Source organism: Microcaecilia unicolor, chromosome 3, assembly GCF_901765095.1.
Source record: "Microcaecilia unicolor chromosome 3, aMicUni1.1, whole genome shotgun sequence".
Taxonomy (NCBI): Eukaryota; Metazoa; Chordata; class Amphibia; order Gymnophiona; family Siphonopidae; genus Microcaecilia; species Microcaecilia unicolor.
In genome coordinates, this window is record NC_044033.1 from 52,287,920 (window position 1) to 52,312,836 (window position 24,917).

Consider the following 24,917-nt stretch of genomic DNA (forward strand, 5'->3'; position numbering starts at 1 on the left):
GATATATATCATGTGCATATATATGTTAAGGAAGAATAAATTATGGTAATACATGAATGTTCTTGAGTACGAAATTGGGTTGTATCATTCTTTAGGTCATCGACTATGGAGAGACCATATTCAACATAGAGATTGAAGTGGTTATGCTTATTCATTAGTGGTAAGGAGGCCGAGCAAGGATGTCTGTGCACTTTTTGTGACTGGCAGGGTAGATGTTTATTTCAAAAGAAATATGCAGAGTGACCCATGTGGAGTAGGGTTGCCAACTGGATTCAGAGTCAGCCCAACAGGGTTGATCCAATCCTGGGTTTAGGGAAATGGGACTTGATATACCACCTTTCTGAGGTTTTTGCAACTACATTCAAAGCGGTTTATATATATTCAGGTACTTATTTTGTACCAGGGGCAATGGAGGGTTAAGTGACTTGCCCAGAGTCAGAAGAAGCTTCAGTGGGACTTAAACTCAGTTCCCTAGGATCAAAGTCCACTGCACTAACTACTCCTCCACTCCTATTAGTCTATTGCATGCAGGGATGGGCAGTTCTGATTTCCCCACTGCATTCCCTACAAGTGCCTGCATGTAATGGGGTAAACCCAGGACTGAATCAACCCTGTCCGGATAACAGAGAGCTGCACAGGAATGGGGATTTTGGGAATCCCGCAGAACCCATGGGATTCCAACGGGAGTGTAGTCAGAATCTCTGGTGACTCCAGAATGAGGCTTGGAATGCATTGAGAGAGGCAACTGGAGCACCAGAATGAGGCTTGGAACATACAGAGAGAAGTAGTTGGAGCACCAGAATAAGGCTTGGAATGCCCAAAGAGGCAACTGGAATGCCAACTGAGGCTTGGAACACTCATTGGTTGAATAGGGAGTACCATCCAAAAAAACACAGGAGGCTGTTGAGGTTGGGAGGAAACAGAGAGCTGCAAGCAAGTAAATAATAGCTTGGACTCCTGCAGGTACAGGTGGGGATGGAATGGATCTTAGGGGGTATGGGTGAGTATGGGTTAGATTTCAATGGAGACGGGCAGGTATGGATGAAATTTCTATCCCCATGCAACTGTAACCCCACCCTCAAGGATAAAAGTATACCCTACAATACCTCAGAAATTACCTCAGGTATACCTTATCAGAACGAGGGAAAAGGTTAAAATATTATACACTAACCCCGCCTTCCCAATTCTAAATTAGGAGGGCAAAGTTAATCTAAATTTTAAAAACTCAGTCAAGTAAATGAGTTCATAAGCAAAATCAAATAAGATTTATTTTACACCAGTGTATATATTTTTCTCTTAACATGACATTCTTATCATATTAAAAAATATTCTCTATTTCTTTTCAGGTTACCACCTCCCAAACAATCAGAACTCTACACACCACATCTGTCAGATAAGTATTATATTAGGTATAATCATAACTTATATTTAAACAAAAATGTGTTCGTTAAATTATGGTTTAAGTAACTCTATTTTTTCAAGAAATGATTCTTTGTGGATATTTTTCTTTTTCAGGTTCTCCCGGACGTGTGCAGGTATGTATAATGTCTGTAGTTTATTCTACTTCTCACCCCTGATCTTTGATAAGTCTCTTTCTCGAGTGTTAGTAGTGAAGAATCAAAGTATGCTTTCTTTAACTCTCTTCAACTTCTTCTGTCCTCTCCTTTCTTTATGTTGGGTACCGTCTTCACTGGCCAGCGTGAACTTGATATCAGATCTGGATAGCTTGAACTTGATTGCAGATCCATTCCACACACCTACTACCTGTTCCCTATGTATGTGCTCAAATAGATTATAAATATTATTTCCTATTTACTAGCTACCCCAAGTAAATAAAAATATAATTATGAATCCCTATACTTTAACCCACCCTCAATAGATTAAGGAAAAAGAATATTAAAGGTAGTTTTTCATTGTTTTTTTTCCTTAAAACTACCGCAGCACAAAATTTTCTGAGATTAAAACAACTCCCTACTGTTCACATACACTGCAATTTTACTTCAGTGTAATTATTCTTTTTCCTTTAAATAATCATTTATTTAAAACCTCAGCATGGCTTTTCACCTTTAAGACCTCTCCCAAAGACAATTAGGTTCAATGGAATTCAATGTGCATGTCAGCCTGCACTTTTGTCAGGAATGTTACATGTGTCAACCAAGCTGATGACCAAACTTATCAGCTCATTAAATCATTAATCTCCTGGTAGGATTCATTAAGGTATTTAATCTCTAACATCCAAGTTTATCAAGCAGCTGACAGTCACCGTTCTGAAAGCCTCTAAGACAGCCCAAGGCTTTTTAATTTAAGTAATTAGTGTTAATCTCACTCATCCCATTCACCAACAGCTCTAATAATTACTCAAATCCGGTTTAAAACGGATTTTCAAGGACAACTGAACACAGATCAGTAACATGAGTCTGCCCAGCGTCAAGCTTACCTCCCAACTGACTCTTCAGGTAGTTTAGAACTTTAGCCAACCCTTCCCCGAGCTCAAGCCTCTGCCCGAGCCCCACACCATAAACCCTCCTAACACTGCAAAACATTTTTAATTCCATGCCAACATTTTAAAGTCACCCAAATTTAACAACATTTTAGTTAAATAATAAAGTTTGTACCTTTAGGACTATTCTAGCCTGAAAATCTCCTTTTTATTCCGGGCACGAGCCCCTGCCCAGCTTCGTCCACGAGCCGGCATCCAGCTCGTGCCCTTACTTCTGCACCTGACTCCTCACTTTACCCGGCGTGTGCAGCGCCAACTTCATGACCAGTCACTTCAATTACAAATAAAAACCGCTGGGGGTTGCACCGGAGCACTCTCCCCAGTCTTCCCCAACCAACTCCGGGCTTACTTTGTCCTTGGAATTGGCTCTGCAGCTTAAACTGAGCCGGTTCCTTTAAGAAAACGAAATTCCCGGTCCCTGCATCGACAACGTGCGTCTGATGTCACTACGTCGACGTCAGATGCCGACGCAGGGCCAATCAGAGCCCAGGTCCCTCCTTTATCCTTTCCGGGCTTCCCTCTCACTCTGGCTCCTCCCCCGCTGCCGCGTCGCTACCTCCTGCACCGCCGAAACAGCTGATGCCAGCTCCCGGGACACCCCGAAGCACCTCCGGCGATCCATGTCTTCTCCTCCCGTCGCCCCTCTGAAATGCTAGCTGCCTCTTGCAGCAGCGATCCACCAGCCGTTGCCACCATTTCCGATGCTCTGCTCCTTCCCTCCACAGCCACAGCTGACGTAGTGACGTAGTGACGTAGTGAGCAACGTTGCTCCGGCTGCAACTTCCGACTGAGCCCACCAGGATCGCCGCTCCAGACCCTCTCTCCCTCCAACAGAAAGCACGCCGCTGCCTCCAACACGGCCAGACATGACCCCAACTCACCGCTCCCACCCCATCACCACCGGAAGCCCAAGGTACACTAAATTATTTAGCCCCTTATGGTTACACAACTCTCTACTGGAGAACCTAGATCCAACTGGCAACTTTAATGTGAAGCAATAGGAAAGGTCAAAGTGAAAAGTCTATGGATAGGCTCTGATTTATTTTACTAAGATTATAGGGTTTTGTGCATTGGAGTTTGAGTGAGACATTAGCAGTATTTAGGCCACTGCTGGAGATGGCAGAATTTAGTTATTTATACATATCTATCAACCACATAAGAACATAAGAGTAGCCATACTGGGTCAGTCCAATGGTTCATTTAGCCCAGTATTCTGTTTCCAACAGTGGCAAAGCCAGATCACAAGTATCTTGCAGAAACCCAAATCATGGCATTGACTTAGCGGTAAGGTCTCACGCGTTAACCATGCGGTAATCATCTACACACGTAGAATGATGATTACCGCCCGGTTTCTGCCACACGCCAGAAAATAAAAATTATTTTCCGGCACACATAGCAGACACTGTCAAAAATAAAATTACCGCAAGGGTCATGTGGTATCCGGGCAGTAACTCAAAATTGACACAAGGGCACACGTAGGTGCCTCATGCGGCTTAGTAAAAAAGAGCCCCTTTATCTCCCTGGCACTCCCTGATGTAACATTTATTCAGTCATGCATAATTTTGTTTAAATAGATTTAAAATTTTATTTTGATAGCATTGAGCCATTTAAATCACTAAGGGGTCTTTTTTTACTAAGATGCACTAACAGATTTAGAGGGGCTTTTTGGATAAAATATCTTAAGTCTGATTTTGAACATTTTCGCAAAATGTCAAAAATTGAGTGGTAACAGCCATTTTCGAATGTGAAAAACATCTATCTTTTTGGTTCAAAAATTGCCTTTATTCTAATGCATTTTCTTTAGGGACCATTTTGAAAAACAAAATCCATGAGAAAAATGCCCCAAAACCAGTCATTGGGATGTCTGGGGGCCTTTAGTCTCAGTAAACTGACCACAAAAATATCTCAGCAGAGCAGTGGGGCAGTCTAGGGGGGCACTGCAGTGGACTTCACACAAAAGGTCCTAGGTACAGATCTCAAAATAACCTCCGTATATTGTATGGTGGGCACTCCATGAACAGAGAAAAGCCCACCATACCTCACTGTAATAGCCCTCAAGCTTGCAGGTGTCACCTATATGTAGGTACAGTAAGTATTTACTGATTTTTGAAGGGCTCATATGTTCCGCTATAAGTGTTCCAGTTAGAGTGGGATATGAGCCAGGGTCCCCTTCTCTACAGTCCACAGCACCGACCACTAGGCTACTCTTGGGACTTGCTTGCTGCTCTAATAGGAATGGCCATCATATCTGAAGCTGTCATAGAGCCTGGTGTGTACTATCACTGTCATATCTTAGGGGGTGGGAGGGGGTGTGTGACCACTAGGGGAGTAAGAGAGTTATGTCTTAATCCTTCCAATGCTCATTTGCTCATTTAGGGCACCTTTTGGTCACTTATTCATGATTGAAACGGGTCTAGCCAAAAAATGTCTTAATTTTGGCCCTAGATGTTTTTGTTTTGTTCCATTATTGCAGAAAATCATCTATCTTTTGGTACCACCCAGGTCTCATCCCAAACACCCTCCAACAGGCCCCCTTGAAATTTAGATGAACTGTGGAGAAAAATATCTAAAATTGGAGTGTTGAAAATCACAACGTGGACGTTTTTGAGAAAAAAAAAATCATCCTTCTGCCACCTTAGGACGTTTTCTTATTTTGACAATGAGCCCCTTATGTGCACTAATGATTAGCCTGGGCTAAATGCTAAGAAACCCTTAGCATTTAGCGTATGCTAATCGTTAGCATGTGCTAAATCCATTAGTGCACCTTAGTAAAAGGACCCCTCAAAGGCCCAATGCTATCTGGATTTAAAGTGGTCAGTTTAGAGGCCTGGTTGAAAGCAGTCCTAAAAGGCCATTTGGACAGCAGTGATATTCAGTCACTCTGAGGGCAGCTCTATAAAGGGATGCCTATACTATAAAGGAAACCAGGTGCCTACATTCTTCTATAGAACACTAGGCTAGCAGCAGAAATATGGATGAATAATTTAGGCGTAACCTGCCATAGAGCTGGTGTAAATGCCCATGCCTAAATTGCCAAAAAACATGCACATATTATAGTATTCTATCATTTACATGCACACCTATGCACCTTGCCCACGTTCTGCCCTTACTCTACCCAGGTGTACACCCACCATCAAGCTGTGTACCATCACATTTATAAAACCTTACACTCGTCCTGGTATTCCAATAATCGAGTTGTGTTCTTGGCACCCTCTTTATAGAATTACCCCTATCTGAATAAGTTATACTATCCATATGTTTCTCTGTTACTGGAGGGAGCACCATACATTATAAGGGTGTTATGGATTATGGGGGGGAGAAGAGGAGAGTGGGAGCTACCTGCCAAATAGCTGGATTAATTAGTAAATCACTGTAGCCCTAAAACGGGCCTGCATTTATTCAGTAACCAAAATAGAAATGAGTCTGATTCTTAGATTGGGTGGCAAAGCCAGTGGCGGGAGACGGAGATGGTGCTGGGCAGACTTATACGGTCTGTGCCAGAGCCGATGGTGGGAGGCGGGACTGGTGGTTTGGAGGCGGGGATAGTGCTGGGCAGACTTATACGGTCTGTGCCAGAGCCAGTGGTGGGAGGCGGGGCTGGTGGTTGGGAGGCAGGGATAGTGCTGGGCAGACTTATACAGTTTGTGCCCGGAAAAGGACAGGTACAAAAGGTATACACAAAAAGTAGCACATGTGAGTTTATCCTGTTGGGCAGACTGGATGGACCGCGCAGGTCTTTTTCTGCCATCATCTACTATGTTACTATGTTACTATATATGTTGTGGATATCTGAAGTACAAGATCTGTTTGGAGGCCATACATTTATTGTAATACTGCCTCTCAATTTTGTTCACCTCACCAATGGGGTTATTTACTACCAACAAATGCTACCCCATTAGTGTATGTTATTTGCTGCAATGTTCATTGCATAAAAAGGGCCGTGCTGACATTACTCCTGCTTCCTGTACAGATAGTGATGCAGAATATATGGATTATGTTAAATGGTGCTGCTGGCATAACTTTAGCCAATAGCCATGCTGGCTGAATCATGGGTCAATAGATTTCAACCATGACTATCAGTTTAAAGACTAGAGATTAATCATATGTTTGCTTTCAAATTTTTCTTTCTTTAAATACCATGAAACAATAGAATTATCATATTGTATCTTTCAAATCACTTTAGTGTTCGGGCCAAGGTGTGTACTGGCATCCTCCAATTACAACTGTCTGTAAAGTTTCCCTACATTTTTATATTCTAATTAAGGTTCTCCCACCAGGGCTCATATTTTTTTCAAAGCTTTCTAAGACAGTCTCATTTTTTTATATTAATTAAATCAACCAGCAACTTTGTGTTTTTTGAAACTTGTTGCATGGAATCACAATAGAATAACCTAAGGAAGATAATGGATCACCGAAGATGAAGTACGGCACACTTTTATTTAAGGTAGCCCAACATGGCCATGTTTCGCCTATTGCAAGCTGCTTCAGGGGCAGTGACTAAAGGGGATTCGGAGAGCACACTTTCTCTTAGAGAAACACTGTTCATTGAGAAGGGGTGCCTTGGCTGTTGCCAGCATTCTTTGCCCTAAGGGGAAGCGTGCTTTCTGAATTCCCTTTAACCTTTGCACCTTTAACAGCTTGCATAAATACAGTAGCATTGTGGTTTTTAACTTGCAAAATAGTTATGAACGTGAGTAAATGTGAAGCCATTTGGTTTCATAGAACAATCCAACTTGGTCGGCCCAGTGACAGCTATTCAAGATTCACTCCTAGCTTTGAGTGATTCATTTTGTGTCCTGGATACCCTCTTGGATGCTATACTCTCAGTGAAACCACAAATCTCTATAATAATCAATAATCAAGACTGTCTTTGCTGCACACCATAGAATTAGATCTACCAAGCACTGACTCTCCCAGCATGACCTTAATGTCCTCAGGCATTGTTTAGTAATCTCCCAAATTGATTACTATAATGCTCTTTATAATGGACAACTTATTTAAAACATAGCTGTTACAGTAATAGTATCTGAGGGCAGATAAAGATCTGAACGGTTCATCCAGTCTGCCCAACAGCCACACTCATTATCAATTTATGATTACATCAAAATAAATGTGATATAAAATACTTGATCATTGTCTTTCTTTGGGTATTTCAGGGATATAAACTGTGGAAGTCCGCCTGGCACTTCCCTGGGTTCCAACTACTGGAGTTGGTGTCAAAAGCCAACTCCAGCCTATCCAAATCCATCTTGTCATTTGCAGGACACAGACCATAAAAATCTGCCCGGCACTGTCCTCACATTCCATCCTAAACTGGATTGCCATTTAAGGGACCATACAAGTCTACCCAGCACCAGCCTTAGTTCTTCACAGTCGGAGTTGCCATCTAAGCACCATTCAACACATCAAACACGCATGCAGCTGTTTAAGTTTTGTTTTTTATGCCAATCATTTTCTAATTAGAGATCCTTTGTGTTCATCCCATGCCTTTTTGAATTCCATCATCATTTTTGTCTCCACCACCTCCCTCGGGAGGGCATCCCACACATCAACCACCCTCTCAATGAAAAAGAATTTCCTGACATTACTCCTAAGTCTACCATCCCGCAACCTCAATTCATGTCCTGTAGTTTTACCTTCTCTGGAAAAGATTTGTTTCTATATTAATACTTTTCAAGTATTTAAATGTCTGTATCATGTCTCCCCTGCTTCTCCTCTAGGGTATACTGTACATATTCAGGTCTTCCAGTCTCTTCTCATATGTCTTTTGGCACAAGCTCCATACCATTTTTGTCGCCTTCCTCTGGACTGCTTCAAATCTTTTTACATCCTTAGCAAGATATGGCCTCCAAAACTGAATACAATACTCCAAGTGAGGCCTCACCAACAACTTGTATAGGGGCATCAACACCTCCTTTCTTCTGCTGGTTATACCTCTCTCCATACAGCCTAGCATCCTTCTGGCTACAGCCACTACCTTGTCACACTGTTTTGTTGCCTTCAGATCCTTGGACATTATCACACCAAGGTCCCTCTCCCTATCTGTGCATATCAGCCTCTTACCTCCTAGCACATATGGCTCCCTTGGATTTCTACTCCCCAAGGTCATCACTCTGCACGTCTTTGGTACGAAGCATTTTGGCCATATAACACCATTGCTTGTGTCTCATCATTGGTTTCCTGAGACATACCAGATTAAGGGGGTCTTTTACTAAAGATTAGTGCACGCTATTTGCAGCAGGGCCCTTAAAAATGGGTCCTGTGCTAGATAGCTTGAGTTAATCTTTAATAAAAGGCCCCCTAAGTTTAAGATCCTTTGGCTTACACATCAAGCTTTGCATAAAGATTGCCTGGCTTTATCTGGCCGACTCTTTAATTCCTTATTCCACTTCCAGAAATTTATGTTTTTCCAGGCTTCCATTTTATTTACTCCCCCTCCCCCCCAAAAAACAAGCTTGTAAGCTCCCAAAAGTCTGCTTATTCCTGTCTGGCTCTTGCCCTTTGCTCTTCCACTTGATTTTTGCCTGCAACAATGCCTCAAGAAATTTAAAGGGGGTGTTAAAGCCCTGTTATTTCAGCAGGCCTTTAGGTGCGATGATATAGATTAATATTTGTTCATTTATTTATTTATTTGTAGCATTTGTATCCCACATTTTCCCACCGATTTGCAGGCTCAATGTGGCTTACATTTGCCATAATGGCAGATGCCATTTCCGGGTAGCAGAATTACAAATGCAACATACATGGAACATAGCATAGATGGAATAGATCATGGTGTATATATACATAGAGAGAGAGAGATAGATAGATAGATAGATAGATAGATAGATAGATAGATAGATAGATAGATAGATAGATAGATAGATAGATAGATAGATAGATAGATAGATATACCATGTGCATACAGACATGGTTAAGAAGAATACATTAAGGTTACAGCACTCGGTGAAGACGTTAAGTATAACTTTTTTGTGACTGGATTTCTTCTAGTAAACCACCTTGATAGACTGGAAACAAATTCTTAGACGTAAATAAAATAAATACAACATAGTGCTCCACCTATGTCTTTGATGCCTTTAGACTTCTCAGTTCTTGTGAGCTTAATGATTTCCCAAGCATAAGTAAACCTAGTCCCTTTGGCTGAACTTTCAGTGTAGTCATACAAGGGCTTTTTCCCTCCACTATGGGATCATTTTTCAAACACACACAGACTCTTTCCACATGGGAATTTCCCACACAATACCTTTCCTCCTTGTGTTAAGCTCTGATTGGGTGCTTTCATACTTCTTCATGCCTCCTTTATCTTTTGCTATCCAAGCTAAAATCTTCAAGCTTCTCAGTTCAATCTTTAGTTGTAGGCAAAACAGAGGGGTGAGTAGAACCTCTGTATTAGCACACTCTTCATGTAAGATAAAATTTAAATTCAAGGGCGATTTGTTAAGAAGACAAATTTCAGGACTAAAGGCTGAATCAATCAAAAATACACACTGCTTAACCGAGAGACTATGGAACTATTCCACTAAAATTCAAAGTACAATCTACGCTGCCATCTTGGGTTCACTGCCTTATGTAGATTTCGGTAGAACCATCGCAACCACACCAGACGGAGATGCTGTAGTGGAATGCTTTACACCTCCTCACTACTGTGAAGTGATATGGTTTAAAAGCATTAATTTTATAAAGCTTTTTCTGTGTGTAAAGCTTGTTTTATATGAAGAAAAAGGCTTTTAGAAAATTGTGTAATCACATACGCACTTACTTTTAAGGAGATCACATAAGCATTCATGGAGGCAGACTTTGGCAGAGCAGAGACAAACTAGCTATATGCATACTTATATTATAATATATGCAGGTACATATTTATTTATTTACCGCCTGTATGAAGAGATTTACCCAAGGTGGCACAAAGCAGATACAGCTTGACATAAAGGGCCAAATTCTATTTAAGGTGTGTTAAATGTAGGCACATTGGAATAACGTGCATAGTGCTGTTTTATAAACTGCGTCTCCAGCAAGATGCAATTTACAGAATAGCACATAGACTGGGAGAACGTGCGTACATTTAGTTGCAGCCATTTACGCCACTGAAAGCCTGGTATAAATACCCACATCTAAATGTACGCGCGTTCCCCCGAATTCTGTGACAGCGTGTGTAAATGTGATTGACATCTCCAACATGCCTACGCTCCTCCCATGCCCACTTCCCGTTTTCAGCTACACGTGGAATTTACGTGCTCCTCTTTTTAAAATAGGTCTAAAAAGAAGCACGCATAAATTCCAATTATTGCCAGTTGGCTAGTTACTCAATTGAGTAGTGTGTGTACATTGGCCATATGCACAATTTGACAAGTGCTACTCACCGTGCCTCATACAAAATCTGAAGGAAAATGTGCAATTTTGTTAACAGCGTAACAACAGTACGCTGATCAAATATAACCAGAAATACAATCAATAAGGTAACCTTGGAAACGGCAAATTGAAACCTAGTAATAGGACTAACATGAAATAGTATAAATATACACCTTTAACAGCACCGTAGAACAACCATATAACAGAAATATGATAAATGTCAGTAAAATACAAACAGTACCATAATAGACAACATGGAAGAACATTCAATTAACATAGATATAATACGATGTCAGTATACTAGCAATGAAACACCTAATAAGCACATATTACAACATTTGAATAACATAGATATGATGCTAATGTTGTTCCTTCACTACAATGAGACATCTTACTATGTAGCCAGAGGCCAAGTGCAGATATATCTACGCAGGAAGAAGATGGGTAGTACAGAGTCAATTGGGATAAATAGATGGGTGACTAAACTCAAGGCAAGTTCTATGTACAGTTAAACAAGATATGTATGTAGAGTGCAGGCACACACATTTACACTTCTTTGGGAGCAGATGTAAACTTGTGCAAGGGCATTTGCGCACTACTGGGCTGTTTCTTGGAAAACAATTTTATAAAGGTACATAGGTAATGTGTGGTGAGGGGAGGGTCACCGTGAAAAATTGCATGGATACTAGGGGCGCCGTGGATCACAAAAGTTTGGCAACCACTGATTTCTGCACGTAATCGGTGCAGAAATGTTAGCGCCCACGTCATACTGGACAATTTACTATCCTCTTTTCCCTCGACCCCATGACGCCTGATCACTTCTACCTCATTTGACCACAACACAACACAAAGACTAAGAAGGCTAGGGCTTTTCAGCTCGGAGAAGAGACGGCTGAGGGGAGACATGATAGAGGTATATAAAATAATGAGTGGAGTGGAACAGGTGGATGTGAAGCGCCTGTTCACGCTTTCCGAAAATACTAGGACTAGGGGGCATGCGATGAAACTACAGTGTAGTAAATTTAAAACAAATCGGAGAAAATTTTTCTTCACCCAACGCGTAATTAAACTCGAATTCGTTGCCGGAGAACATGGTGAAGGCGCTTAGCTTGGCAGAGTTTAAAAAGGGGTTAGACAGTTTCCTAAAGGACAAGTTCATAAACCGCTACTAAATGGACTTGGGGAAAAATCCACAATTCCAGGAATAGCATGTATAGAATGTTTGTACGTTTGGGAAGCTTGCCAGGTGCCCTTGGTCTGGATTGGCCGCTGTTGTGGACAGGATGCTGGGCTCGATGGACCCTTGGTCTTTTCCCAGTGTGGCATTACTTATGTACTTGTATTTGTTATCAACCGAAATGGCAAATGCCTTTACGGTACTTTGTAAGCCACATTGTGCCTGTAAATAGGTGGGAAAATGTGGGCTATAAATGTAACAAATAATAAATAACTAGCTTGCCTCAATAAAATACATCAATAGCATAAACATCTCAATAAATAGGCACAGGAAGTAATAACGGGGTCCCTTTACAAAGGCACGCTAGCAATTTGAGTGTGTGCTAAAAATAAGGGTGCGCTAACTAGAGATGGCCATATATTCCTATGGGTGTTTCTCTTGTTTAGTACACACTAAAAATGCTACCGCGCCTTTGTAAAAAACCGCTATTATTTTAAAAAAAAAAAACACCTACCCAAAGTACAAGTACTCCCTTTGCTCCTTATTAAGATAATGTTTTGTACTTTTTTGGGATCTTGCCAGGTATTTGTGATCTGCATTTGCCACTGTTGGAAACAGGATGCTGGGCTTGACGGACCTTTGGTCTTTCCCAGTATGGCAATATTTATATACTAAAGTTTCAAGTATAATTTTTTTGCTTTGAAACACATTTCATATTTGGATGATAAAGAAACTGTTGATCTAATTTGATGAAGCGATGGTGATATGTACAGAAGGGAAGCCATAGTTAAACTATATGGCTCTTACTAGATGGTCGTCTCTGGGTTGATGGTCCAAAAAGGTTTTGTTTTTTTTTGTCTGTAGAGGAAGTTACTAGTACTTATTTATTTATTAGGATGTATTAACCTCCTTTATGAAGAGATTCACCCAAGGTGGTGTACAGCAGGTACAGTTTAAGATAAAAGTTACAATTTTGTTAACAGCATAACAATAGTACATAAGTACATAAGTAATGCCATACTGGGAAAAGACCAAGGGTCCATCGAGCCCAGCATCTTGTCCACGACAGCGGCCAATCCAGGCCAAGGGCACCTGGCAAGCTTCCCAAACGTACAAACATTCTATACATGTTATTCCTGGGATTTTGGATTTTTTCCAAGTCCTTTTAGTAGCGGTTTATGGACTTGTCCTTTAGGAAACCGTCCAATCCCTTTTTAAACTCTGCTAAGCTAACCGCCTTCACCACATTTTCTGGCAAAATGACCATGAGTTAAAATTGAAAACAGGAGTTTGAATCTAATAGGGCTATCATGAAACAGTATAAAAAACACAGATTTAACAAAATTGAAATTCAAATATCAGCTCTACCAAAGTCCCAATGGGCTCTGGTCAGTGCATCTAGCTTGTAATGCTTCACAAAAGGAATGAAGTGATGACCTGTTGCCGTCTGGCAATGCTCTTCCAAGGAGACGCCCCACGCTTCTGCCCAGGTTGCCTACTTGCATTTTGGGTATGTAGTTTTTTTAAAAATAATATTAGCCTTAATAAAATAGGTACCTTTTTTTAGACTTCGCATATAAACATCCTGTTCTAATAATTACCCCCCCCCCCCCCCCACACACACACACACACACGTTCTGCATGTATTTCCCACATAGAGTGGCTATATATTGAAGGAAAACCTGAATTTGATTTTTTTTTAATGTTTTCCTGTTGTGCAGAGTGTATTTCAAAAATGTTAAATTGTATCACTAATAGTTTTTTTTTAGGAGGGAGGCAAAGAAATGTTTCCTGGTATCAGTTTCATAATCTAGGAGATTATGATAAGGCTACCACACCTCTCTACTTATAATCTAAGAGACAATTGCTGAAAGCTTTGGAATTCCACAGCCAGCACGTGTCTCATGCACAAACTACACATTTACTCACATACACTTATTTCTGCCATTCCACAGTTTGGTTATCAAAGACTCCCTAACATAAAGTGACTGGAAGCAACTTGAAAAGGGTGGTTTCAGACCAACCTATGACTGTAAAACAGATGACACCAACAAAAGAATCAGTCTTTCACACCCAGCCACAGCCTTCTGAGCTATGCTGAGACAAAGAATTCCAAGTGAACAGGGGTGCGGAGAATGCTGACACATCCCTGCCTAGTAGCTGGACAGGTTCTTTGAAGCAGCAGTACAGGAAAACTAAGTATCTTTTGATGCATGTTCATGAAATGTGCCATTGGTTAAGGAAACTCAACTGGTGTGCACCCATAATAGATCTTTTTTTCTGCTCTGAGCCCATTTTAACAAAATACTATCTCTACTTCAGGAAGCAGTTGAAAGGTTGGCTCTTCAACCAGGTCTTTAATGGAAGAAGTCACTAACTTGTTAGTCTCAGTGGCATAGGAAGGGCGGGGCAGTGGGGCCGGTCCACCCCAGGTGCACGCTGCTGGAGGGTGCAGAGAGCAGGGAGCCAGTGGAGCCGACAGGCGCGTGGCTGCTCTATGCACCCTCCAGCAGCCAAGAATGCACCCCGGGGGGGGGGGCTTGATGTGCCGGGGAGGGGGTGTCATTGCGCTGGGGGGTGTCATGCTGCACCCTAGGGGGACAGACGCCGCTGCACCCCGGGGGGGGGGGTGCGCAGCAGCAATCTGCCCCGGGTGGCAGCCGACCTAGGATCGCCACTGGTTAGTCTCACACACATGCACAAGGAATAACACGGGCTGCGCATACTGCAGCAGGACATGTTTATCTACTCCTACCCTAGCTGAGATAATATTTAATCACCTCTCTGACCTCATGTGCAACTTTCTTTAATTTAGTCACCTTATTTTCTAACTGCTCTTACTCTCTTAGGGGTTTATAGTGCTGGCGTTTTTAGTGCACGCTAAAAATAGGTGAGCGCTAAACGCTAAAGATGCCTATACGTATTTCTAATGGGCATCTTTAGTGTTTAGCGCATGCCTATTTTTAGCACGCACTAAAAACACCAGCGTGTATACGTAAAAGACCCTCTTACTTTTCTATATGTTCCATCTTTGCTTATACCCTACGCTGTCTATTAAAATGTTTTATTACATATTGTGTTGACATTGTTAGTAGTATACTATGCCATACTTTGTATTGTTATTTGCATATTTTTACTGCTGTAATTGTCTATTGCCTATGTTTGATTTATTCTTGCTGTACACTGCCTTGAGTGAATTCCTTCTAAAAGGCGGTAAATAAATTCTAATAAATAAAATAAATAAATTTTGTAGAATAAGTTTCCACAGGAAGTTTGTGAGTTACATGACTATTTGATGTTGTGTCTCAAATTAAAAACTTGTGGATCAGTATTCAACCTGTACAGTGAGCATTTATTTTATTTTTTTTTTATATCAGCTGCAGCATTTTAAAAAAAAATCATACCTATTCAGTGCCACTATCCATAGAGCAAGTGGTGGTGAATATAGTTTAAAAAAAACACTATCAATATAGCTATGCAGTTTAATTAAGGATAGCAAAAAGGCTGTCCTAAATTAAACCACATAGATATACCAATAGCAGTTGAATATTGCCAACTATCCACAGAGATAAGCTGAATACCTCCACACCTCCTCATTAGTAGCTGGATCGTGGAAGGATGGTTTGTAAGAATTTTCAACAGCTCTATTTATATACTGCCATTGAAAATTCATAGATAGAGCACTTATCCATAGTAGCTGCCTCTATACAGGCATGTGGTTTAAAAGTTTTTTTTTAACTATACCATACATTTATATTTGATGTTTATTATTGACTAGTAAAAAAGGCCCGTTTCTTAACGCAATGAAACGGGCGCTAGCAATGTAATGAGTTCCTGCCATTAATGTTTCCATGGTTGTATTCTGAATATAATTGTTGTTTACATGTGTAAGATTTCTTTATATACAATATCTTTTGTGTAAACTGTGTTACAATGTGGTAAAAGTTTTCCTTGTTCATACCCTTCAATCAGTTTAACAATCACATCAGAAGAGCAACTTACTCGTGAGAATGCAACATACAGTTGCCCATGTGAAAGACTGAGAGTGGCAGTGTGTTTTACAGACATTGTAAGAGAGAGATACACAGAGTGACTGAGTGTGTGTGTGTGATGTGTGTGTGTGTGTGTGTGATATATATGTGTGTGTGTGTGTGTGTGTGTGTGTGTGTGTGTGTGATATATGTGTGTGTGTGTGTGTGTGTGTGTGTGTGTGTGTGATATATGTGTGTGTGTGTGTGTGAGTGACAAAGTGATTAAATGTTTGTCTTCCCTTCCGTTCTGTGCACTTGCCTCCACTGATGTTCATCATACCTCCCTGTATATGATTGTTTGTTAGAGATTCAATCCATTCCACTTCCCTCCTCCAAGTTCCGTTCTGTCTGATTGGTTCTTCGTTCCTGTGACGTCACGTTTGTTTGCTTGGCAACTATGCAGCATTCCGTTTCCTCGACATGAGGGCGGGGACAGTGAGAGCCAATGAAATGCTGAACTACAGACTTACGAACCCTACAGTGCCACAGAGTCAGCTTCAGAATGTTGGAGGTGCTTTTTATTATATAGGATAGGTTTAATATATTACTGTATTGTTGCATTTGGTGCTGTGTTGCATGTTTAAATGTTATTTGCCTTACTTGATGTGTTTTCTTTCATATTCTCTTACATACACAAATACTCCTAGTCACATCCAACAGAAGTATCGCATAGATACAAAACTTCAAAATACATCGGATAATTCCACCAACACAGATCTAACTTAAAAAGAACACATGTCTCCCAACTGCCCACAACTGGGTACACTAGGACAAATATCTAGATCTTTTTTCCCCCTTCTCCTCTTCCAAATATTCCTTCCCCCCTTTCCAATCTCCCAAAAGTCAGTTCATCCTCCACAACACTCTCCACCCAGCACAATAGCAAGAACAACTCAGATATCCCTCTTCCCCAGAAAGTCCATCCATGTACTCACCTCCCACCTCAGTAACACATGTACTTTACAAGTCCACTCATCCCAGCCTCCCTATGCACTACAACCACTCCTCCCAACTCACACCCCTAAACTGCACCTGGCCCATTGCCCCCTCCACCTTCACTCCTCATGCTACCTTCCTAAATGGAGTTTGTTCCTTAGTTTTATAAATGTGGCCAAGGTTGCATCTGCTGCTCCGTGCAAGTTAGAACATAAGAACAGCCATTTAGCAGGGTTTAAAAAAGGTTTGGACAGCTTTCTAAAGGAAAAATCCATAGACCATTATTAAAATGGACTTGGGGAAAATCCACTGCTTAGTTCTGAGATAAGCAGCATAAAATGTATTGCACTTTTTTGGGATCTTGCCAGATATTTGTGACCTGGATTGGCCACTGTTAGAAACAGGATGCTGGACTCGATGGACCTTTGGTCTGTCCCAGTATGGCAATACTTATGCACTTATGTGAATGAGGGAAACAGGAAGGCTGCGTAAGCAAGGGATATGGATGGTTTAGGGTAAGGGGGTGGGTGGTGAGAATTGTCAAGGGAAGGTTACTGCTGAGAACACCCCTATGGTAGAAAATAGAAAATTATTTTCTACCGTGGGATTCGGTGTGCACCAAATTCAGAATTACCTCCGTGCACACGTGCTACTCTGGTGGTAGTGCCAATTGGGCACATGCTACCCACATGTTAGCCCTCCTGTGCCTTTGTAAAAGGGCCCCTATATTTTTCTTTTATATGTTTAATGGAATTGTTTAGATATTTTGTTAGAAATGATTGTACTGCTTTAATATGCTTATTTTAACCAAATGATTTGTAATCCACCTTGAACTGCAATGGTGAAATAGACAATAAAGTACCCAAATTAAATTAACAAGTAGCAAATTTCAAACAAACTGGAGAAAATATTTTTTTTCACTCAACACACAGGGAATTTGGCCAATGGGAAAGAGTAGGGATTTGGATTTAGGTCATGTCTTTTCAGTGCTAGTTCAAAGTGAGTTACATTCAGGGACAGCAGGTGTTAGTAAACAGGGGAGTTAGTTTGTAACTGAGGCAATGGAGGGTCAAGTGGCTTGCCCAAGATCAAAAGTAGCATCAATCAGGTTGAACCCTAGCTTCTCTGGTTCTCAGCCTGCTGATCTAGATATTAGCCTACATAAGTATTGCCATACTGGGACAGACCAAAGGTCCATCAAGCCCAGCATCCTGTTTCCAACAGTGGCCAATCCAGGTCACAAACACCTTTTAAGATCTCAAAAAAGTACAAAACATTTTATACTGCTTATCCCAGAAATAGTGGATTTTCCCCAAGTCCAATTTAATAACGGTCTATGGACTTTTCCTTTTGGAAGCCGTCCAAACCTTTTTTTAAACTCTGCTAAGCTAACCGCCTTTACCACATTCTCTGGCAATGAATTCCAAAGTTTAATTACACGTTGAGTGAAGAAAGATTTTCTCTGATTCATTTTAAATTTACTACTTCGCCTTCACTCCTGGCATTTAGAATAACTGAGGATTTAAACGGGTTTGGAAAAGTCCATAAGCCATGATTAGCCATGAAAGGCATGGGAAAGTCACTGCCTCTCTCTGCAAGTATAGAGAAAGGATTGGATCTACTCTTTGGGATCCTTTTGGCAACTTGTCACCCAGATTGACCACTATCAGAGACAGGACGCTGGGCTCAGAGATCCTTTGGTCTGACCCATCATGCCACATCCTATGTTATTCTGTTCTTTAATTGTGGGATTCTTTTCTCCTTTAATCATCATGCCTTTTAGTTCATCCAGCAAATTATTATTATTTTTTTTTGTACTATATTTCCATTGCATCCCAACCTAACTAGATTTATACACAGATGGAGTAGAATAAGTAAGCTGGAAGTATAATTATTTAAACTACTATTGCCTTGCTGTAAAATATTGAACCAAAGTTTCTTATAGAACACAGTTTATTATAGTTGATAAGTTTAATAACTTCACAGTAATGCGATTAATCTTCAGAAAGTTCATTAAATTGGGCTTTCAAACTGACCATCAAACAGATAGGGAGTTATTTGATATGCCATCCATCATCATAATAATGCCTAAGCAGTTTACAGTTCAATAAAATCAAAAAATAGAAACAGCTCATGTGCAATCCCCAGGCAATCTTCATGGTGCTTCTAACCTGCTGCTCCAGAATGATGTATCATAGATCATATTCATTGTTAAATGCGTGAGGGACTCTTTTACTAAGCCGTGGTAGCGTTTTTAGCTCACGGTAGAAATCAGCCAGTAGTAAATGCCGAGATGCCTATATTCCTATGGTGTCTCGGCGTTTACCGCCAGCTGATTTCTACCATGAGCTAAAAATGCTACCACGGCTTAGTAAAAGACCCCCTTAGAGAAAAAGTGTGCTTGGAGATTATTTAAATTGTATTCATGAGGATTCTGATCTTAGGTCCGACAGAATATTGTCCCATAATGTGGGAGTGACCATACTAAAAACTGATGTTCTAATCCAGCCTAATCTAATTTGTCAAAAGGAAGAAATTACAAGAATATTTTGCTTAGCAGGTCTGCCTGGCCTAGTTGTAAAGTGGGAGATTAGCAATTCAGATAAAGAGTGGGAAACCTGAGTAGTGTGTTTTATGAGTCAATGTCAGTATTTTGGGATGGGTCACAGACCTCCCTGCCTCTCCCTTCCTTTTTTGTTGCAAAAGAAGAAGAAGGTTTTATGATTCTTACATGTTTGTGTACATAAATGCACATCAACCCAAGAACCCAAATAGAAGGCAAGATGTTTTCATAATGACAGTATAAATTTGCTTTGTATTATACAAGTGGCACAGGACTCAACATGTATCATCCTCACCTTAATATTCCCTTATCTCTTGTTTGTCCTGTTTGCTCTGTCAAGCAGGGACTGTTTCTTCATGTTCAAGTGTACAGCGCTGTGTATGTCTAGTAGCGCTATAGAAATGATAAGTAGTAGTAGTAGTAGAGACTGCATGGCAAGGGGAATTAAATTTGATTTATTGGGATTTATTAACCACTGGAATTTCTCAGTCAACTGCTCCTCCTAAAATATTCTGACCAAACAATATTAAAGCCTACATCTTAGCTACTAAGAAACTGACTTCAAGAATTAATAAAAAGGCACTAGGGGGAAAAAACGGGCATTTTTCTGCTGCACACATATTATCAAGAGATCACAAATCTTAACTCAAGGACAGCACAGGCTCACAATTCTTCACATAAAATTCATGCCTTTTTTCAGTTGGGAAAGAGAAAGGTGATGGGATTTGAAATACCGCCTTTCTGTGGTTACAATGAAAGTGGCTTACATATTATATACAGGTACCTGGGGCAATGGAGGGTTAAGTGGCTTGCCCAGAGTCACAAGGAGCTGCAGTGGGAATTAAACCTGGTTCCCCAGATTCTCAGGCTGCTGCACTAATCATTAGGCTTTCAATGCTACTGCTGATATTATAGCTTTTCTGATACATGCCAATATTTGAAGGTCAAGGCCAATGTTCCCTCTAAGCTGTGCAGGAGTCCTCCACCAACATTCCTGCCAGTGGGGGGAGCTAGTTCAGTATCACAGTTTTTGAAATCAAGGGACAAACTAGTTCTGCAGGACTCCATGGACCTGCCTGCCCCTAGCAACTGAAAGCACTTCCAATGAATACATATTGAGATCTTTAAGTCTGTCCCCGTACGCTTTATGACAAAGACTACTGACCATTTTAGTATCCACCCTCTGGACCGACTCCATCCTATTTATATCTTTTTGAAGGTGTGGTCACCAGAATTGTACACAATATTCTAGATGAGGTCTCACCAGAGTCTTATACAGGGCCATCATCACCTCCTTTTTCCTACTAGCCATTCTTTTCCCTACGCACCCGAGCACCCTTCTAGCTTTTATCATCACTGTTTCTACAATGCATTGATTTACCTGTAGAAATGGCTTTTAAAATTCCTTCCCCATTACTTATCTTATCAATACACAGGGAGCTGATAATAATAAGACAATTTTATCAAGATAGCAAAATGCAAAACTATGTCATTTACTTAAGGAATATCTTCACCAAATGAGAACTCGTTTCATGTTTACATCGGAGCTTTTGCCTTTCTACTACTTGTGAATTTACAGTTTTTCCCATTAGTAGTACAGGTGGTTATCCTTAATATGACAGAAAGATAGACACAGTTTATAGGACAACAGAAATGCAAAGAATCCGATAAACCGTGTGGCAATAAAAAGCTTTAGTCATTTTATCAGCATGGCAAAATAAATCTAGAAAGATCTGCAGAACAGCTGTAGAACCACCGGCTTATGAGACTAGAGCAGGAAAGTAACACAAGCAGCATCTCCTAATAAAACATTCATTAAATTCACTGATTTCCCCAGGTGACTGCAACATTCTTTGTCTTGCTACGGTATTAGTAAGACTTCCAAAATTCAAGGCGTATTAGTTGGTAAATTTTGGAACCCAACTGGGACTTCAAGTACCTGACTGCTAAGACAACATCTCTACATTTATGAAACCCTAAGTGTTGAGTATAAAAGCTAAGGGGCCTTTTTACTAAGCTGTGGTAAAATGTGGCCTAGGGTAGTCTGGATGCATAAATTCGGCATGCGCGGAGCCATTTTTTACCACAGCTGGGGAAAAGGGCTTTTTTTAGTGGGGCGATATATGGACGACGCTAAAATTAACTTTTAACTGCCTGAGCCCTTACCACCACTCATTGACCTAGCAGTACATAAGTATTGCCATACTGGGACAGACCAAAGGCCCATCAAGCCCAGTATCCTGTTTCCAACAGTGGCCAATCCAGGTCACAAATACCTGGCAAGATCCCCAAAAAGTACAAAACATTTTATGCTGCTTATCCCAGAAATACGCAGTGGATTTCCCCTAAGTCCATTTTAATAATGGTCTATGGACTTTTCCTTTAGGAAACCGTCCAATCCTTTTTAAACCCTGCTAAGCTAACCGCCTTTACCACATTCTTTGGCAACAAATTCCAGAGTTTAATTACACGCTGATTGAAGAAAAGTTTTTCTCTGATTCATTTTAAATTTACTACTTTGTAGCTTCATTGAATGCCCCCTAGTCCTAGTATTTTTGGAAAGAGTAAACAGACGCTTCACGTCTACCCTTTCCACTCTACTACTTGTGCAGTAATCAGGTAGCATGCGCCAATGTGACCATGCTGCCGATTACCACCAGGAACACCCCCCAAGGTAGAAAATAGACATATATTTTCTACCATGGGAAACAGCACACACCAACTTCAAAATTACCACTGGGCGCCTGCGCTAGCCCGGCAGTAGTGTCAATTTGGTTTACTGCAGTTTAGTAAAAGGGACCCTAAGAAAGCAAAATCAGCACTCCCAGTGAACACCAAAATGCAATACTATAAGCCCCATTTGAATCGGATGTCTGCAGTTTGAGGAACCTTTGCAAAAAATACACCTAAGGACACTGGCAAATAGACATGTATTTGCCAACATGTAAAGTAGAAACATCAGTTCTATAAAGAAGCAGTCATTAAAAGAGTGTCATTGCTTGAAGCTTTACAGGACATAAGTGTCTATTTTGCAACATAGAAATGTACTTGCCCATAAATACACGTGTAAGTACCAGATTTCACAAAAGTATATATACAATAGGAGCCAAGTAAGGAGCCTAATGAAATCATTGTTAATAAATTTTGAGGTGCTGTTAGACACCACAGAGGTAAGTACAATTGTTCCCTCGATCACTGCTGCAGACCCCAGGTCCAAACAAGCAGATAGCTAATACTTATGCATGCCACCGGGCAGGTGTAAATGCAGACAACAAAATATTTTCATACATATGTGTAAAAGGAGAAATTCACGTAGATTTTTTTGACCTGCTCTCAGTCTGTCCAGAACATTCCCACTTTGAATTTTGCATGTCCCATGGCAATTCTCCACGTAAATCAATGCAGTCTAACAGTGGCATTTACATGTGTATCATTTACACATAGAATTGTGCTGAAAGGCTTCTAAAATGACCTTCTTGATATTTCAGACACACGATATTTCTTTTTCCACCTAATATTTAAAATACGTTATCTAGGTTGCATATGCGAATAACTCCACCCATAGTACAAGAGAAATGCAAGGGCACCAAAATCTTTGCTAGACTTGGTGGAATACATTACCAGTAGTAGACATTCTGGAATGTGTTAAATAATTAAAGAATTTTTCCCTAGTCCTTTGAATGAGTATCGAAGCAGAGGTAACACGCGGACCACAGACCCTGAAGCAGGTCCACGAAACGGTGGCCATCGTTGGTCGTGGCCGACGTGTTAGAAGAATCCGCACGATACAATACCGGATAAAGATAAGTACAATCCAGTGTTTTTCAATTTTCAAGTGAGATGAAATGAAAAAATAAAAAAGAAAGAACAACATTTAAATCAGATATAGATGTTTTGGGCTGATGGGCCCCTACGTCTTGCCCCATCCTTGGCCACCTTTAAATCTAGACTGAAAGCCCACCTCTTTAACATTGCTTTTGACTCGTAACCACTTGTAACTACTCGCCTCCACCTACCCTCCTCGCTCCCTTCCCGTTCACATTAATTGATTAGATTTGCTTACTTTATTTATTTTTTGTCTATTAGATTGTAAGCTCTTTGAGCAGGGACTGTCTTTCTTCTATGTTTGTGCAGCGCTGCGTACGCCTTGTAGCGCTATAGAAAGGCTAAATAGTAGTAGTAGTAGTAATGATGAAGAAGTCCAGCCCCTAACAACTGTGTGTTTGCTGGGGGCTTCTCCAGGCCTTTTCCTCTTAATAATTTAGATATTTTCATGCTTTTCATTGTAGATCCCCTTACTTTGGATATAGTTAAATAATTAAAGAATAAACACCTAAGGAACAGAATTGATGAAAATTCATTGAATAAACATCTCCAGCAGCACACAGTTTCAATTACTTATGCATATCAGTTATACTTTCATTTTTACTGTTTTGAAGTTCTAGGATCAAAGTTGTAAATGATATCCTGATTTCTGCAGAAAATATATTGTACTTACCACTTCTGGTAAAATAAAAGCATATGGTAACTTCCGCAAAATGTCTATTCCAGAAGGTATATCGGGTACTTCAAAGGAGCCGGGGATTTGGATTCCTTGTGTTCCCATTTTCCCTCTTTCTAACCTGCAAATGTTCCCACTACTTAGTCTCCAATGTCTGAGCAGCTACTGTAGTATGCAGCAAAGTTTAAAATATTATATGGACACACCTACATGGATAGAACCTGAAAAACCTACTTCAGTTTGACAGGTGTGTCCAGCCCTAGAGCTGCTGCTGTTTGGGGTGATGATGAAATCATTTCACTCCAGCAATGATTAACTTAGCTTGTGTGATCTTCTATACTGCAGTGCAAATACTAAAAGAATTTTATTAGAAAAAATAGAATATCCCCAAAACAATACATGTAGTCTTTCCTCTATCTCAAGTGTAGAAAGAAAGGGTATTTGACGTCAATTGGCAGGACTTAAAACTGAAATTCCTCTATCGATGTGAAGTAGGTTCTAGTTACACTAAGCAGCAGTGTGGTTTATTAAAGCTTTTCTTGAAAACTCATTTTGATAGCCTCAAGATGAGTAAAAAATGAAATGAAGGTATTTATCTTGGATTCTCATCAATTTCATCCCCTGGGTGTGATCTCACTTTTGACTGAGGCTAAACATTGGTTTTACCAAAGGAAAAATGTGCCAAATGAATCTGATTGATTTCTTTGACTGGATGACCAGAGAACTGGATAAAGGATGGGTGCTACTTGGATTTCAGCAAAGCCTTTCATATGGTTCCTGACAGGAGGCTCCTGCATAAGCTGAGTGTGCTGAAGTTAGGACCCACGGTGAACTGAATTGGAAAGTGGCTGACTGACAGA

General features: G+C 40.6%; 1 protein-coding gene across 1 annotated transcript in view; it reads right to left on the reverse strand.

Moving 5' to 3' along the window:
* MALL (mal, T cell differentiation protein like) overlaps positions 1–24,243 on the reverse strand; it is a 46,989-nt gene extending 22,746 nt beyond the window's left edge. Inside the window, exon 1 of the mRNA XM_030195919.1 lies at positions 24,055–24,243. Coding sequence (XP_030051779.1) covers positions 24,055–24,162 — 108 coding nt within the window. The 5' untranslated portion in view covers positions 24,163–24,243. The remainder of the gene's footprint in view (positions 1–24,054) is intronic.
* Positions 24,244–24,917: the final 674 nt, after the last annotated feature.